At 47.0% G+C, this 16,812-nt stretch overlaps 1 protein-coding gene across 6 annotated transcripts in view; it reads left to right on the top strand.

Annotated features, from left to right (window-relative positions):
- Positions 1–16,812, top strand: part of LOC100954750 (F-actin-monooxygenase MICAL2) — a 226,707-nt gene that overhangs the window by 173,685 nt on the left and 36,210 nt on the right. For all 6 annotated transcript variants that reach the window (XM_023516167.1, XM_023516250.1, XM_023516270.1 and 3 more), the window contains 3 exons: positions 1,431–1,508; positions 6,259–6,413; positions 7,605–8,889. In XM_023516167.1, the coding sequence (XP_023371935.1) occupies positions 1,431–1,508; positions 6,259–6,413; positions 7,605–8,889 (1,518 nt within the window). The remainder of the gene's footprint in view (positions 1–1,430; positions 1,509–6,258; positions 6,414–7,604; positions 8,890–16,812) is intronic.

The following is a 16,812-nucleotide window of genomic DNA, read 5'->3' on the forward strand; positions in this document are numbered from 1 at the left end:
AAAAAAAAAAAAAAAGTCCCGATTTTTAGAAAGAATGCATGACAAGCTAAGGAACAGTGGGAGAATGGGAAGGAAATATACAGTTTTCAGCTGCTGAAAAGGTTAGTGTAACTCCATTTGGGAATGAAGAGGTTAATGTAACTTCCTTTGGAAATGAAAAGGCTAATGTAAGCTCCCTACTCCCCTCCTGGGCAAGGTATCAGAAGGAGACTGCTCCCTCCCTTGCTTCTAGGCAAGGACAATTAGCTTAGGAGGAGCCAAAGTATCTGGAACAAACAAGTAGGCCTCCCCTAGAGGAAAGTGACCAGATGTCCCGCTTTTGGTGGGACAGCCCTGATTTTTAACAATTTGTCCTTCGTCCTGAGAGGTTTTGGTATTTTTAAAAAGCCTCGATTTTTGGAAAGAATGCAGGACAAGCTAGGGAACACGGGAGAACAGGAAGGGAATATATGGTTTTCGGCTGCTATGTGGCTATTTCTCCAGGATATGCATTTTATATTATTTTTGTTAATTTTATAATGTTAAACTTTAATAATAACAAATAATTGTTGAGAATTGATTATCAAGAACTGCTTATCAAAGTTTGCATTGTTGTCAGGCCCCACCCCCCCAATGGTGTCCCGCTTTACCAGTGTTAAAATCTGGTCACCTTAGTCCCTATGGATGTGCTGGGGACGCAGGGTCCCGGAGCCTGAGAGTGAGTCTGAGGGCCCTGCTTGAGAATAGCTCACGCACATCCCACTCCCATGCCCTACATGGCCAAGACCCATTTTCCTTCTGCATGTGGCATTCGTTCTGCTCAGCTAATCCTCAAAGGCCTGCCGGGCAAAGGGTCTTCAGTACACAGTGTCCTCCAGATGTGTTTCCTTTGGAACCAGACCAAGAGGAAGTGTCATGACAATGGTCTGTCCAGAGCTTCAGTTAAAGCTGGTTTCCAAAGGGCTTTCAGGGCTCTGTGGGGCCAGGGGCGGGTAGAACTGTCTATAGCTCCCTGACTCCAAACTGAGCTGCTCCAGTCTACCTGTTCCATACAGGAACATGGATGCGCAGCCGCAGCTTCGAGGCACCATTGTGATATAAATGAACAGATATCCGCCTGCATGCACAAGTGCACACATGTTTGCAGGGTGCAAGTAGATCTTACCAGTGATCAGCGACTTAGAATGATGGCACAGAATTTGAGGTGCTTTCTGCCTGAGGGCAGTAATTGTCCCATAGCAGGGTCTCACTAAATACTTGGTGGTGGGGAATGAATGGATGGTTTGATGTTGTATGTTACTGAGGCACGGAAGTGCCATCTGGGGGAAGGAAGGGGCTCAATGGTCTATTAACTATTGGTAAATGGGCCATAGGAGAAAAATCCCTGTTTATTCTACACATTGAACGGAATCCTCTCTCCCCGCCTTCCCTGCCCCTTCTTTTTCCCACAGCTGCTCTGCAAAGGGCCAAGAGCTTCCAGTCTCCAAACCGGAGCATATACCAGAACTGGAGAAGAGAATTCCAGTCCAGTGAGTCACCAGCTCTGGGTGGGGGGTGAGGGGGGGGCGTTGAGGAAGGGTGGGGTGGGATGGCAGGGAGGAGCAGGGGTGGGGTGTGACAGGGTGGAGCAGGGCAGGCCGGAGCTCTGGCTTATTCTCAGGGCAGCTATTCTCATTCCTGACACGGTGTCTCTGTGGACATGGCCTCCTGTGTGTGAGGAGCCAGAAGTGAAACACAAGCTTGACTTTTCCCCTGCTGACTAGAAGCATTTTCCAAGGGATTGGGGGCCTTCCTCCACCACCCTAGTCTAGAATCATGGGGCCTTAGGACTCTGCAGCCTCACCAGGATGCCTTAGCATCCTGCTGCAAGCTTTTTGACACACAGATGGGTACACTGAGGTCCAGGGACTCTAGACCTTTTGATTCTGTACACTGGAGTTGGGCTAAGAAGTCAGCTTAATGGCCCCATGCAAAATAGGAAGCTGTGTACACACACAGGCGTGCTTGCACACACACATGCACACATCCACACACACATGTGCACACACACACATACCTGTTTACAGGTACATGCACACACAGGCACACAAATAGACACACCCACACACACACAGCCCCACTCCTTGTTCTGAGCAGGCCTTGGCCCACACAGCCCTGAGAGATCAGGCTGGGTGAGGATCAAGGCCATGGTGGGTGCCAGGGCAGCAGGCCCCCTATAGGGTGCAGTGACCACACACAGTCCCACAGCATCCTGGGCTCACCCCCCAATTGCAGGTATCGCAGCAGTTACAGAGCAGGAATTTCCTGCCCAGCCCCTGAGTGAGGGACAGGGGACTCTTCATTAGATTCCAAGCCCTTTGCTGCCTTCCCCTCTCCAGCCTCACCCCAGGAGAGGTGGACCCAGGAAGGCCTTGGGTTAAACAGAGTTTCTATTAAGAAACATTGTACCATTGGAACCAAGTCCTGGCTTTCCTTCCTCCTGAGTCGAGGCTAACTCCCGGCCAGTGAGTCATTCCCTGGCACGTCTGGACTGACCACCCTCTCTCTAGGTCTGGCTGGGAAGGGGCACCCTGGGAGTGGAAACCAGACCTGCATTCCTAGGCAGGCGGCCTCACCTGGAACAACCCCAAATGACTCTTCAATCGCCTAGCAGCCCCAGGCGTAAGAGCAGAGGACCAAGGGACTCACCATTTCCCTTTGTCCATTATCTTGCTTCCTGCCTTGCTCCAGCTTTCCCCAGGTCCCTACTGCCTACCTAGGACAGGACTGTGTGGGTGCAAAATCTATTTTGACCCTTCCAGCTCTCTTTTCTGAGTGCTACAGTGTGGAGTATTCAGTCTTGACCTCAGGAACTCCCAGCCCCCAGCCTAGAGTGAGACAGAGGAGGCCCCTCACCCCCCAGGAGGGTCAGGTTGCTAGAGGAGGCACAGGAGAGAGAGGACTTGAGCAGCTCCATGGTTTCTGGGACAGGCCTGGGGACCTCAACCTTAGTTATATATGAAAGCTGGTTTAAGGGCTTGAGTTTGAATCTTCTCTATCTGCCTAGTGTCTAGCATGATCTGGCCCCGGGGGGAACCCAGTTCTTATTTGATGGATTAATGAAGGAACCAAGAAACAAGCTGGCTGGACCCAGTGCAAATGGAGCACATGGCCTGAGGCCTGAGCAGGATGCTGCCCCTAGAGGGCGCTCCAAGACCTTGAGAGGATTTGGGCCTCCGAATTCTGTGAAGCTGCACTCCGGACTCCCAATCCTTATGAAAATCCCAGGAGCCAGTCAAAAGCTACCAGAACCATCTTTCTGGTTATCTTTATTTTTCCAAAGGGACCTCTCTATGGATGGGCTGGTCTTGTAACAGGAAGTGGAACTCTGGGTAATATCCCCCGGCCCCCAGCCTTGGACGGCCCTTGGTACCGTCCCCCAGCTGACTGTACTACAAAATGACCTCTAGGACCTAGGAGAAAGGTCGCCATAGCCAGAGGATCCCATGGGGAGGCCTGGAAGCTGTCATGCAGGCCCTGGGCTGCTCATCACCCCCTGTGCACAAAGGGACCCTAAGGGCCAGCAGCACCCAAGAGCAGACCCCTGCAGAGAGCAGGCCAGCCCTGTGTGGACCATACCCAGATTTCATGCAGAGGGCTGAGAGAGAGGCTCTGAGTTAGCAAATGAGGGTTCCTGGGTCTGACAGAGAAACCCTGGCTGGGGTGAGTGTGCAGCCCCCTTTTGGAATGGGTCAGGGGTTCGGCAGTGTCATTATTGGACACCACTTGTATGCATGTGACAATGGAAAGGGATGGACTTTGCATTTAGCACACAGGTAGCATTTCCTCCGTGTCCTACACCACCCGGCCACTCTCTATCCCTTTGCCTTCCCTCAACCACCCCACACAGCCCCACCACACTGCCTATTTGGGGGATGAGGAAACCCAGGGTTAAGTAACCTGCTCAGTGATAGGCAGCTGGTAGAGGGTGGAAGGGGAGGGGTTCCAGGCTCCCTTTGACCATCTTCTGAGGCAGCAGTTCTCAACCTGTGGGTGGGGACCCCTTTTTAACAATGAAAATGCATTGCGGTGCTAGGAAGGTTGAGAACCTCTGTGAGGGACCCCAAAGGTGCCGGCCCAGGCAGGGGAGGTTTCCACTGGCTTCCAGCTGGGCTCTGTTCCCCTTCTCTTCCTGCCCCTCCCTGGTCTGCCCTACATCCCGGGCCACACATGGATGGCAACCCAGGGCCAAGGGTTTGGTTTCCCCCACTCCTTGAGTGAAGACCACATGTGGAGAGAGAGACCCTAGACCTGGGTGGGATTGGAGAATGGAGGAGGGAACAGCCTCTGCATCCTGACCTTGCGAGCCCTGGGGCCTTTCTGTCAGGCTTGGTTCTCAAGGTGGCCCTAGCTTGTGTTAGAACGTCCCCTGAGAACTGCTCAGGGGAGCAAAAAGGCAGTGTGTTGAGCTGAGGGATGTGAGACAGGTGAAGGCGTCTGATCCAGGAGACGGCAGAGGGAGGCAAAGGAGGGGCCAAGGAAGAGGGGAAAGGAATTTGGCAGGAATTTGGCAAGCTGAGGACAGGAAGCAAGGCAACAACTGACTCACAATTTTTGCCTTTTTAGGCTCGAACCTTCTCCTTGTGGGCTGCAGCGGGGTGTGGGCAGCGGGAGGCAGGCCAGCCACTCCCCAGCTGCTCCTTCCTGCCGCCCTCAGATAGATCTCTTCCCAAGTTACCTTTGCCTCCGAAGTGCTCGCCATCTGCTCAGACCCCAGGGCTGGGACTCCGGGCTGACGTGCTCACCTTTGTGTATGAGGAAAGCAGGGCAGGGTCCTGAGAGTCCACCTGTGTGGTCCCCTGTGTGAATAGGGCTTATTGGAGCTCTCTTTGGGGTGGGACTTAAGTTTGTTTACTTGGTTTGTGTGGGTCTCCCAGGAGGAACCTGTCACCCAGAGCTATGGGGAAACTGAGACCAGGGGACTGTGCTGAGTTGAGAAGCTACAATCTGAAGGCTGGTCACCTTGGGGGCAAACTGAAGGGGACAGCTGAGCAACTAGGAGCAGGGAGTCAGGCAAAAAAGTAGGCTGGTCAGGTGTGGTGGACCTGGGCATTTCTGAGGGACATCCTCTGTGTGTCACGATGGTTCCTAGGAGAGCAGATTGGGCTTGAGGGCAGACACTGTGGGCTGATCTGAAGGGGTGCATGGCATTTTCCTCAATCTCTTTGAGGACAAATGACCTAAAATTCATCCAATGTGGAGACGAAATGCTTGGGATTTTAGATTTAACATTACCATACTTGAGAGGGGGCAGCACCTGTGGCTCAGTGAGTAGGGCGCCGGCCCCATATACCAAGAGTGGTGGGTTCAAACCCAGCCCCCGGCCAAACTGCAACAAAAAATAGCCGGGCATTATGGCAGGTGCCTGTAGTCCCAGCTACTCAGGAGGCTGAGGCAGGAGAATCGCCTAAGCCCAGGATTTGGAGGTTGCTGTGAGCTGTGATGCCACAGTACTCTACCGAGGGCGATAAAATGAGACTCTGTCTGAAAAAAAAAAAAAAAAAACCATACTTGAGAGGGAGAGGCAAAGGGATCACACGCTCATGAGCATGGTTGACCTTGTGGGCTGCGAGTGTCAGACTCTGCTCTAACTGGGTGGTTTCAGCTCCCCACAGCCTGGAGCAAGCCTGTCCCCAGGACCCCTGCCCTGCTCCTTCCTCCTCACCTCAGATAGCAACACTGCACCTGATTACTCTGACCAACAGGAGCTTGCCACGAACCCCACTTCACATGCTCGAATGACTCCACGCCCACTGAGCCTTTGTGCTCTCTTAAAATCTCAAACCAGCTGTAGTGTCTGAGAGTCTCTCGTACACATGTGAGCAGAAAGAGCCCATTTCACTAGCTGTGAACATCTGCCCTGTTGGTGCCCACAGAAATAGTTGGCATATTGTGCTGAGAAACCTCAGACAGCCTACTGCCTAAGTGACCTATAGCGGCCCTAAGGGAATCCTTAGAGGCAGATGCCTGTTTCTAAGCAATGCTCTCGAGACCCCCTCTCACATCCCCTAGGAGCACATTACGTGAGTCTGAAACACCTCTTCTCCCTGGAAGGATCCTGCCACCCCTGTTCCCGCTCCTCTGCATCCCACACTGTGACACCGGGGACCTCTGAGCCAAGCTCTTGGCCTCTTCCTCTTCCTGGCTCTGCTTACAGAATGTGAATTTCACTTAAAACCTCCTCTTTCCTTGGTAAAATAATAACAGCTGTGTAATGGGGGAGTGTTCTTTCCTCTGTAGGTTTGACATCAATGAACAAAAGAACTGTGTCACCTCCAAAGGAACCTCCTCCGCCTCTTCCTTTTTCTTCATCATCCTCTTCATCTTCCCTGCCATCTTCTTCTTCTTCAGCCAGTAACCCTAGGCCTGCTCTGGAAGGCTCCTCTCCACCTCAGGTGAGTGCCCCTGTGGGCCCTGCACAGCTGTTAGAAGCTGAGCTGCCCGTACACCTCCCACTTTCCTCTTATAACTCAGGATTCTAAGTGCTCTTAGGTCAAGTGCAAAGTCAGCACCAGAGAAATACTCTGCCAAAGATCTACCCCAGCCTTCATCACACGTGCCTTTCATGAAAGCTCATGCTGTTCCTTGGGCCACGCCCAAGTCACTCCCTCAACAAACTCCACAGGGTACAGATTTCCAGGTATTGGACTGCACTGGGGATGCAGAGAAGCTAAGACACACGCTCTTCCCTTGCAGGATTCTCTGAGGGTATGAGGAGCTCACAGCTAAAAGATAGGTAGGCACAGAAGTGAGGGTGCCTCTGGCAGCATCCAGGAACCTTGGAAGCAATATCCTCCTTGAACAGAAAATGTCATGGTTGACATGCAGGGCTGGACTCTCTCCTCCCACATGCACTTGTCAAGCTCCTATTACCTGCCAGACTCTGTTCTAGGCTCTGGGAAATGGAGTATACAAAACAGAAAAGATGTGTGCTCTTATGAAGCCCCCAGCCCCTGGCCTGTCCCTGGGCACCAGAACTCTTAAAAGGCATAGCCAGTCCTTCTAGAATCCACTCATGTCCTCCCTTTACCAAGAGCCACATTCCTTCACGCTGGAAGTAGCTACTTCCTCAATGGTGCAAGGTGTGAGGTTCAAAGAGGTCATCAGAAGGCCCTACAGGCCATCCTCCTGCCACCACAGCTCTAGCCCAGAGGGTGGCTATTTCTCCCTATGGTGATGGCTTCTGAGGAAGAAGCATTGTTTTCTTCCAATGTGTGGAGGAACACACCTATGGGTGGCACCTGCCCCTTAGTAGGACCATGGCTGGGTATGGCAAGAAAGAGCTTGTCTCCCCCTAGGTGCCTGGTCACCTGCAGAGGCCAGGCCAGCCCTGTCATGGCCCGAGAGCTTGTCAACATCAGGGTCCACCCCTTTGCCTTCCCTCTTGCTTCCTGCCCACATAATCTGGGACCTACAAAAGCCTTTGATCAGACAGATCCTGCAGGACCCAAGGCAGCAACATTGAATTTGGGTATCTGAGATGTAGAGGAAAGAAGGGAGGAGGTTATAAATTGAGATTTGCCTTCTTCATATAAAATAAAGGCTGGGAATTTTTAAACACCTGCATTTCTGCCCATCCCCTGTAGGTGACGGCTTATGATCCCCCTTCACAGGATTTGAGAGGTCATCACAGTCCTTCCACTCCAATCTTTCTGAGGCGAGCCAGAGCCCAAGGTGGACCCAAGGATATTCCCCTGTATCTGCCTCATCACCCAGCACTGGAGTGGGCAGAATACTGCCTGGTGAGCCCCGGGAAAGATGCAAGCCCTGCTGAAAAGGCCTCCAATGGATGCCAGGAGGCAGAGGCCCCTGCTGGGGACACCAGATGCAACCACAGAGACCCACACCTTATTGGGGGCAAGGACAGGTGCTCGCCAGCCATGAGAGATGAAGAAGACCCAAGAGAAGGGAGCACTGGACCCAGGAGGGAGGAGGAAGGTGGGTCAGACCTGGCAGGAGAGAAGAAGTGTGGCTTAAAGAAGTTAGTCCTCACTCAGGAGCAGAAGACCAAGTTGCTGGATTGGAATGAATCCGTCCCCCAGAGGGCGCACCTCCAGGCTGGGGAGCGACTGTCCCAGAAAAGCGCTGAGAGTGGGCGAGGAGGGCGAGGGCTGAAACCAGTCTGTCCCTTGCTTCTCCCTCAGGTGGCCAAAGAGACCCTGCCGACCCAGAGGGAAGCCTGGGAGGAGATGGGGTCCCCCGCAGAGCAACCCACAGGGGAGCCCAGCGTGCCTCCACCCAGGTCGCCCCTGCGTGTCATCACCAATGCCATCCGGAGGTCCCTCTTCCCTAGCTCTGAAGGTGGGAAGAAGGCCTGGGCCAAGCCAGACTCCAAAACTTTGCCCACTCCCACCTCCACTCGCTCGTTCAGCTTTTGGAAAACCAGTTCCAGTAAGGACCAGGACCCGCACTCCCCGAGGAGAACCATGGCGGGCAGGGCATCAGCCTTCTTCTCTCTGGGCACCCAGGCTGCCAGGGCCGCGCAGTCCTCGGACCTCAGCCCTCCTGACCCTGCCCTCCGCACCCGCAGTTTGCCCAATCGGCCTTCCAAGGCCTTTCCTGCACTCCTGTCCCCATCCTGCAGCACGAGTGAGGATGTCCCTACACTCCTGGAGAAAGTGAGTTCGCAAGAGACCTTCTCGGATGCTTCCAGGGTTCCAAAGAAAAAAATCGCGCTTTTTTCCTCTCTCAGACTCAAAGACAAATCTTTTGAGAGCCTCTTCCAAGAAGTCAGGCAAAGAAAGGACATCCGGGACCTCTTTGGCAGTCCCAAGGGGAGGGCGCAACCCGTGCTTCCGGAGAAGCTGGCGCAGCCGCTCAGCAGCGCCTCCCTGCGGCGGGCGGGGCCTCCCGCTGCCCCGGAACCTGCAGGTAAGCGCTGCTTCCCTACCAGACATCTCCGTGTCCTCGCGGGGTTAGCAAGCCGGCTCCTTTCACTTTGTTTTTGGCTTCTCGAATTCCGATGAAAGTAGGAAAAGTTGAAGTTGAAACTTTTGAAAAAATAATCTGAAAAAGTTAGTTCTGAAATTATGTTATAGAACGTGTTGAAAAGCGACAAAGCGTCCACCCTAATTCTACCGCTCTCCCACTCGTGTTTTTTGCGGGGTTGTCAACATTTTTACCTCTTTTAATCAACATCTCTTCATAGGCATTATGCTCATTATCACAGTCTATATAAATATGACTTAATAGAATAGTGTGTCTAGTGAGTATGTTATCATTTCGTGAATTATTTCCTTGTTGTTTAACTTACAGGTATACTTGTATGTAAATTATAAGTGAATATTTTTATATTTTACATATGGTGTTGAATGAACATCTTTACACGTGAACCTCTTTTCTTTCCTTTGAATTACTTACCTAAATACTTTTATATATATATGGGAGACATAGGCCTTTTTATATTTAAATCTGATTAATTTTTTTAAATTCTAAAATCATGAATATGTAAAAAAAAAAAAAACAGAAGAATCCAACAATATGAAAATATCTAATGAAAAGTAAAATGCATTATGTCATCCGCTCTCCTCCTCGCCAAAGTTTTAGTATATTCCTTTAGAGACAGTGTAGCTAAACATTTACATGTGTCTTTTTCTTGTTGACATTTCTGTGATTGCTCTAAACAAACTGTAATTCTACTATCTCTATTGTCGAACAACTTGGTTTTTCTTTATTTTTTTACCCTTTTGTTTTTTAAGTTTTACTCTGTAACATTAGTTTGTAAGTCAAAGTTATTTATCTTCTTTGATATTATAATCAAACAGCTAAATAGATTACAAGAGATTTCATTGTAGCCAAGTTCAGGGTAAGCATGGACAGGCTGGAGTATAAGTATACCCTGTATCACACATTGTAAAATTTAATGTCTTGTGCCTTTTTTTCTTTTTCTTTTTTTGCAGTTTTTGGCCAGGCTGGGTTTGAACCCGCCACCTCTGGCACATGGGACCAGCGCCCTATGCTTTTGAGCCACAGGCGCCCCCATGTTGTGCCTTTTTTGATGGCTAATACATTTATATGGTTCAGAAACAAAGGCACAAAAGGCACCAAATGAAAAGTCCTCTCTCTTTTCATCATCCCTTATCCATCGTGTCCCATCCCGGATAGAAGGTGGTATTGTCAGTTTCTTGGGAATTTTGTAGGCAGAATTTACAACTATCAGAGCAAATTTATATGTTATATTATTTCTTTTTTTTTTCTACACAAATGATAGCATGTAGCATATTATACACATCTTTTTTAGTACTTTTTGTTTTCTTTCTTTTTTTCTTTCTTTCTTTTTTTTTTTTTTTTTTTGAGACAGAATCTCACTTTGTCACCTTTGGTAGAGTGCCATGGTGTCATATCTCACTGGAACCTCAAACTCTCGGGCTCAAAGGATTCTCTTGTTTCAGCCTCCCAAGTAGCTGGGACTACAGGCACCCACCACAATGCCCAGCTATTTGTTTAGAGACGGGGGTCTTACCCTTGCTCAGGCTGGTCTCAAACCTGTAGCTCAAGCAATCCACGGACCTTGGCCTCCCAGAGTGCTAAGATTACAGGCGTGAGTGACCGAGCCCAGCCTATTTTTTTGTTTTCTTTTGGAGATCATTCCATATTAGTACATGAAGAACTTTCTTCTTTATTTTATAACTGTACAGTATTCCATTCTACATAGATGGGCCACAATTTATGTAGCTAGTCGCTTATGATACAGAGTTTAAATCATTTCAAATCTTTGGCGATTACAAACAGTGCTACAATTAGTCACTGAGTACTTAGGCCATTAGGCGTATGTGTGACTTTATCTGTAGGACAAACTCCCAGAAGTAGAAATGCTGGAACAAAAGACATGTGAATCGGAAATTTTGACAGTTCTTGCCAAGTTGCCCTCCATTACAATGTACCAGTTTACGCCCCCTGCAGGGAAGTATGAAAACACTATTTCTGCACTTGTGCTAATTGGTGCATTAACCAATCTGATAGTGAAACCTAGATCTTTAAATTCCATTTCTCTCTTAGGGAGGTGATGGAGCATCCCTTCATATGTTTTTTTGTTTATTTGCTTTTTAAGAGAGTCTCACTTTGTTGCTCTTGTTAGAGTGGCATGGCATCATACCTTACAGCAACCTCGAATTCTTGGGCTCAAGTGATTCTCTTGCCTGAGCCTCCTGAGTAGCTGGGATTACAGGCGCCTGCCACAACACTTGGCTATTTTTTAGAGAATGGATCTCGCTCTTGCTCTGGCTGGTCTCCTTAGCTCAAGAAATCCGCCTGCCTTGCCTCGGTCTCCCAAAGTGCTGGGATTACAGGATGAGCCACTGCACCTGGCCATGCCTTTGTATGTAAAGAGTCATTGTATTTCCTTTTCTGTGAATTGTTACTTCTGTCCTTTGCGTAGCTTTCTACTGGTTTGTTGGTATTTTTTCTTAGTGATCTGTAGGAACTCAATTAAAAGGGAAATCTGGCCCTCTTTTGTGATGATAGGAATTACAGACTTTTTTTTCTAGTGCTTGTTTGTGCGTAACTTTGTTTATGATGGGTTTTGTTGCATAAAATTTCTGTTTTCATATGGTAGTTGTAAATACCTTTTTTGTTTCATACCTCCTGGGTTTTATAGAATAGTTTAGAAAGAGCACCTTTCCAGTTTATATAAGAAAATTCTCACACACCCCACATACACACGAGGACACTGTTGCTTCCACGTTTCAACTCACGATACACACTTCTGTACAATGGAGAGAGGGCTCGTCCAAAATGAAGTACTCCAAATTTATGATCACTTGACTAAGAGCCATGTTGAAGCTTAATTTTTTGTCATTTTAAGACAAGTTTCTAAAAACTTGTAAGTAAATGAATGGTGTACATAAACTCATTGGCATATTCAGATGACTTAGAGGCAGAAACTAATTTCAGGTACTTACTTGTGCTCATTTTATATCATTTTAATGCTAGCTATCATAGTTGTATATAACTAAAGGCACCTTGAGAACCGTTTTTATTTTTGCATAAACATTTTTCTTGCAGGATAACATGTAAAGTTCACAAATACTGAGTCTGCCACTGCTGAACTTATGCGAAGTGCAAATTGTGTGATCACCTCCGAGTTCAGGCTATAGAACAGTTACCAACACCTAGAAGACTCTCTTAGGCTTTCCCTCTATTATATGTCCCACCCAACAAAGGTACTTACATCTGCCTCTCATGATCTTGGATTACTTTCGCAGATTTTTTTTTTAACTTTATAAAAATCAAATCATTCAGTATTGTGGGAGGCAGAAGGGCAAGGAGGGCCCCATGCTTCCTGCTCCTGGTGCGCTTGCCCTGTATAATCTAGCCCTCTGGAGTGTGGTGGGAACCTGAAATATGATGGGTTTCACTTCATCCCGTGATTAGGTTAGGGGATTGTGCAGATATAATTAAGTCCCAAACCACTTTACTCTGAGTTAATCAAAAGGGAGATTATCCCTGGTGGGCCTAACTTAATCAGGTGAGCCCTAATAAGGATTTTCTGAAGTCAGAAATTGTATTCAAAGCCTGAGAGAGACGTGATCCTGTTGGCGTCCAAGAAGTAGTGAACTGCCACGTTGTGAGAGGGCCTGTGAACAGGAGGCTTCTGGGAGCTAAGATAGACGTCCAGCTGACAGCCCACAAGAATAGGGGTCTGTGCCCTACAACACTAGTAACCTAAATCTGCTCACAGATTGAATGAGCTTCGATGCATACCCTGAGCTGCAGATGAGAACTGCCGCCCAGCTGATAGCTAGGTTGCAGAGTTTTGAAACCCTGAACAGAGGACCTTGTTGAGCCATGTCTGGACTTCCGATCTGCTGAACTCTAAGAGGAAAAATCGGTGTTGCTGTAAAGGTGCTGAATTTGTGGTCATTGGTTCCACAACCATAGAAAACCAATGCAAGCATGTCCTCTTTCGCGCCTGGCTTCCTTCATTAAACCTTATGGTGTGGGGGGATTTATCCGCGCTGTTATGTGTAGAAGTGGTTTGCTCTTTTCCACTGTTACATTTTTTTTAATTGTATGCATCTGTCATAATTTATTTGTTACCTTCTGTGGCTGGGCATTGAGGTTGTTTTCAGTTTTTACTGTGAATGATGCTTTTTTGAGCACTCTCATACATATTTTGGGGGGCATAGACATACTTATTTCTGTTGGGTATTGCCTAAGATAAATAAAGCTGGACACTAATTAAATCAGAATTGTAATAGGGAAGAGGTTTCAGAGGGAACTGAACTCAACTCCAATTTCTACAGCAGTGACTGGGTATTTTACAGGGAAGAGGAGGAAGGCAGTCAAGCAGGGGCTCAGGAGGAGCAGGGAGCACCAGACTCCCAAAGGGCTGGCAGTGTAAATGCAGGCTGGCTGTGTCTATTAGTTGATAATTAATAAGGGAAGAGTTCTGTCTTCCCATAGAGACATGAGACAGTGGTCCTTTACTTCCTGAGTGCATTTTAAAGGAATGAATGGCTTTCAAATCCTTGAAAAAGCCACTTCTGAATTGTAGACAATGTCACAAAGGGACAGAGGAGGGATTCACAGTCGCAACCCCTTTTTAGTAAAAGTTCTAAGAACAAGTCCTGGGGGTGCCTATCATCAGATGTTGGCTAAAACAAACAGTAAATTCTTTTGGTAACCTTGAGCTCTCCCCACCAGGTACTTGAAGGGGGAGCCAAGTCATCCTACAGATTTGGTCTTAAGCCCTTAGAAACTATGTTAGTGTTTGTTTAAGTCTTTAAATGTGGGGCAAAGGGGATAGATAAAGCCGTTTGGGTCGAGGGTCTGTACATTTTGCAGGCCAAGGTGGAGGCCTAGTTGAGAAGAGGACTCAGGAGCCTGGCTACAATCTTTGTTAGTGTATACCGAGGAGTGAGTGGCATTGCTAGAAGGCAGGTTAGGTACGTAGGCTGGTTTTAGTAGATACTGTCAGTCATCCAGAATGTTGCATCAAGCTGTATACCGTCAGCAGGGAACGAGAACTCCCTTTGCTCCCCGTCCTTGCCAAGACTTGGTAGTCCCAGATTTGTTTGGTTTTGCCAGTGTAGCCATTTTTATAGGTGTACAGTGGTATCTCATTATGGTTTTCACTTGTATTTACCTGGTACTGATGTTGTGTAACTTTACACGTGTTTACTTAGATACCGTCCTGTATGGAGTCTCTATTTAAGTCTTGCCCACACCTTTATCGTGTTGACAGCCCTCTCTCACTATTAATTTGTAATCTTCATTCATTCTGGATATGAGTCCTTTGCCAGATACATGTATTGCAAATATCTGCTCTTACTCTTTGGCTCACATTTTCACTCCCTAAAGGTGTCTTTAGATAATCAGAAATGCATATTTTAATGAAGTCAAATCTACTGCTATTTTCCTTTCTTGCTGGGTATTGTTTCAGCATACTATTTATAAAATCTTCCTCTCCTCCAAGGTCACGTAGATGTGTTATGTTGCCTTCTTGAATTGTGCTATGCAAATAGAGTAGCCGCTGTTTCCCACTTAAGATATGGCTAGTGTAAGGAGTTGAATTTTTAATTTTTAAAATTTTAATGCATTTAAATTTAAAACTGAAGCAGTGTAAAAGGACTTGCTATGAAACACAGCTTTATCTTTTTTTTTAAAAAAATAGGATTACATTTCACTTTACCATTAAAAATATAGTATCTGAACTAGGAGACACTAACTATACACCAGATTCTGAAGATTTAGTGTGAATGAAATAGTTTAAAACATCTCATTGGCTCAGCGCCTGTGGCTCAAGCGGCTAGGGCGCCAGCCACATATACCTAAGGTGGTGGGTTCGAATCCCCAGCCCGGGCCTGCCAAACAACAATGATGGCTGCAACCAAAAAATGGCCAGGCGTTGTGGCAGGCGCCTATAGTCCCAGCTACTTGGGAGGCTGAGGCAGGAGACTAGCTTGAGCCCAGGAGTTGGAGGTTGCTGTGAGTGTGATGCCATGGCACTCTACCCAGGGGGACAGCTTGAGGCTCTGTCTCAAAAAAAAAAACAAAAACAAAAACAAAAAAACATCTCATTAACCTATATGGGTTCCATGTTGAAATGATAATATTTTTTAAATTGGGGGTGAAATAAACTATATTAAAGTGAATTTCATCCATTTCTTTTTGCAATTTTAATGCAACTATTAGAAATGTTTAAGGTACATATATGGCTTGGATTATATTTCTACTGGAAAACACTGTTACAGAAGCTTTACATTTCGCCTTTTACATTTAAGTCTGTGATCAAACTAGGATAGTTTTTTATGTACTCTGTGAGGTAGGGCAAAGGTTTCTTTTTATCCCACGTTATCCAGTCGATCGGCAGTGTTTATTAAGAAGGCCATCCTTCTCTCTCCACTGTATGACAGTGAGTTGTGTCACTGGTTTCGCAGGTCTATTTTTAGACCTTCTGTTTTCCTGGTTGGTTTGACTTGTCCTTACATGTAAATCGCCCTGTCCCCTTTGCATGGTTTTATAATCTTTGTACTCTGGAGATTTACTCGACTTGTTCTTCAAGATTATCTTGGCTATTCTTGGCCTTTTGTATTTCTCTATGGTGTATAGAATCCATCAATTTCCACAAAAATACTTGCTGGGCATTTGAATGACATTGCATTAAATCTGTAGATAAATGTGGGCAGAATTAACATCTTCACAACACAGGAGGACCCTGTTACCCCCTCATCTGCAGGGGATACATTCCAAGCCCCCGGGGAGGCCTGAAACTGTGGGTAGTACTCAACCCTGTACATGCGACGTTTTTTCCCATGCATACATACCTAGGATAAAGTTTAATTTGTAAATTAGGTACGATAAGAGATTAGCAAAAATAATAATAAAATAGAAGAATTATAATGATACACTGTAATAAGTTATGTGAATGTGGTATCTCTCTCTCTCTCTCTAAATATCTTATTGTACCGTACTCACCTATTTTGGGTTGGCTGGTTGACTGAGGGTAACCAGCACCAAGAAAAGTGAAACTAAGAATAAGGGGGTAGTACTGAACTGAGTCTGGACATAATACATCCCGGATTCATTGAGGTCTTTAATTTCATTCAGTCTTCTGTAGTTGTAGATATCTTATGCAATTTCTATTAGTTGTATTCCCAGGTATGTGATATTTTTTACGATGGTTTTGAATTGATTAACTCAGAGACATTCGATAGCTTTAGAATATTGAGTCTTCCCATCTAAGAAAACACTATAGCCCTCTATTTAGTCAGGTTCTTAAAACTCTTTACATTTTATAGTATTGTTCAAATGCAGGTACTCTGCATTTCTGAAGCTTTATTCTTAGATTGTTAGTAGTTGTTCTTGCTTTGTGAATGGTTTTTTTTTCCCCCACTACAGTTTCTAATTTGATATTGCCAGTGTATAAGAAGGCAATTTTTTTTTTTCTGAGACAGAGCCTCAAGCTGTCCCCCTGGGTAGAGTGCTGTGGCATCACAGCTCACAGCAACCTCCAACTCCTGGGCTTAAGCGATTCTCCTGCCTCCACCTCCCAAGTAGCTGGGACTACAGGTGCCCACCACAATGCCCGGCTGGTTTTTGGTTGCAGTGTTATTGTTGTTTGGCGGGCCGGGCTGGATTCAAACCCGCCACCTCAGGTGTATGTGGCTGGTGCCTTAGCTGCTTGAGCCATAGGCGCCAAGCTGGCAATTTTTAAAAAGAAAAATACTCCTAAAGATAGAGCTTGATGACTTTTCATGAACTGAACATGTAGATGCAACAGGAACTGGGTGGAGACGGAACATTGTCAGAACCCCGAAGAGCCCTGTGCGTCTTCCCTTCACTAACCCCACC

The sequence above is a fragment of the Otolemur garnettii genome, unplaced genomic scaffold (genome assembly GCF_000181295.1).
Source record: "Otolemur garnettii isolate 467f Iridium unplaced genomic scaffold, OtoGar3 scaffold00001, whole genome shotgun sequence".
Lineage (NCBI taxonomy): Eukaryota > Metazoa > Chordata > Mammalia > Primates > Galagidae > Otolemur > Otolemur garnettii.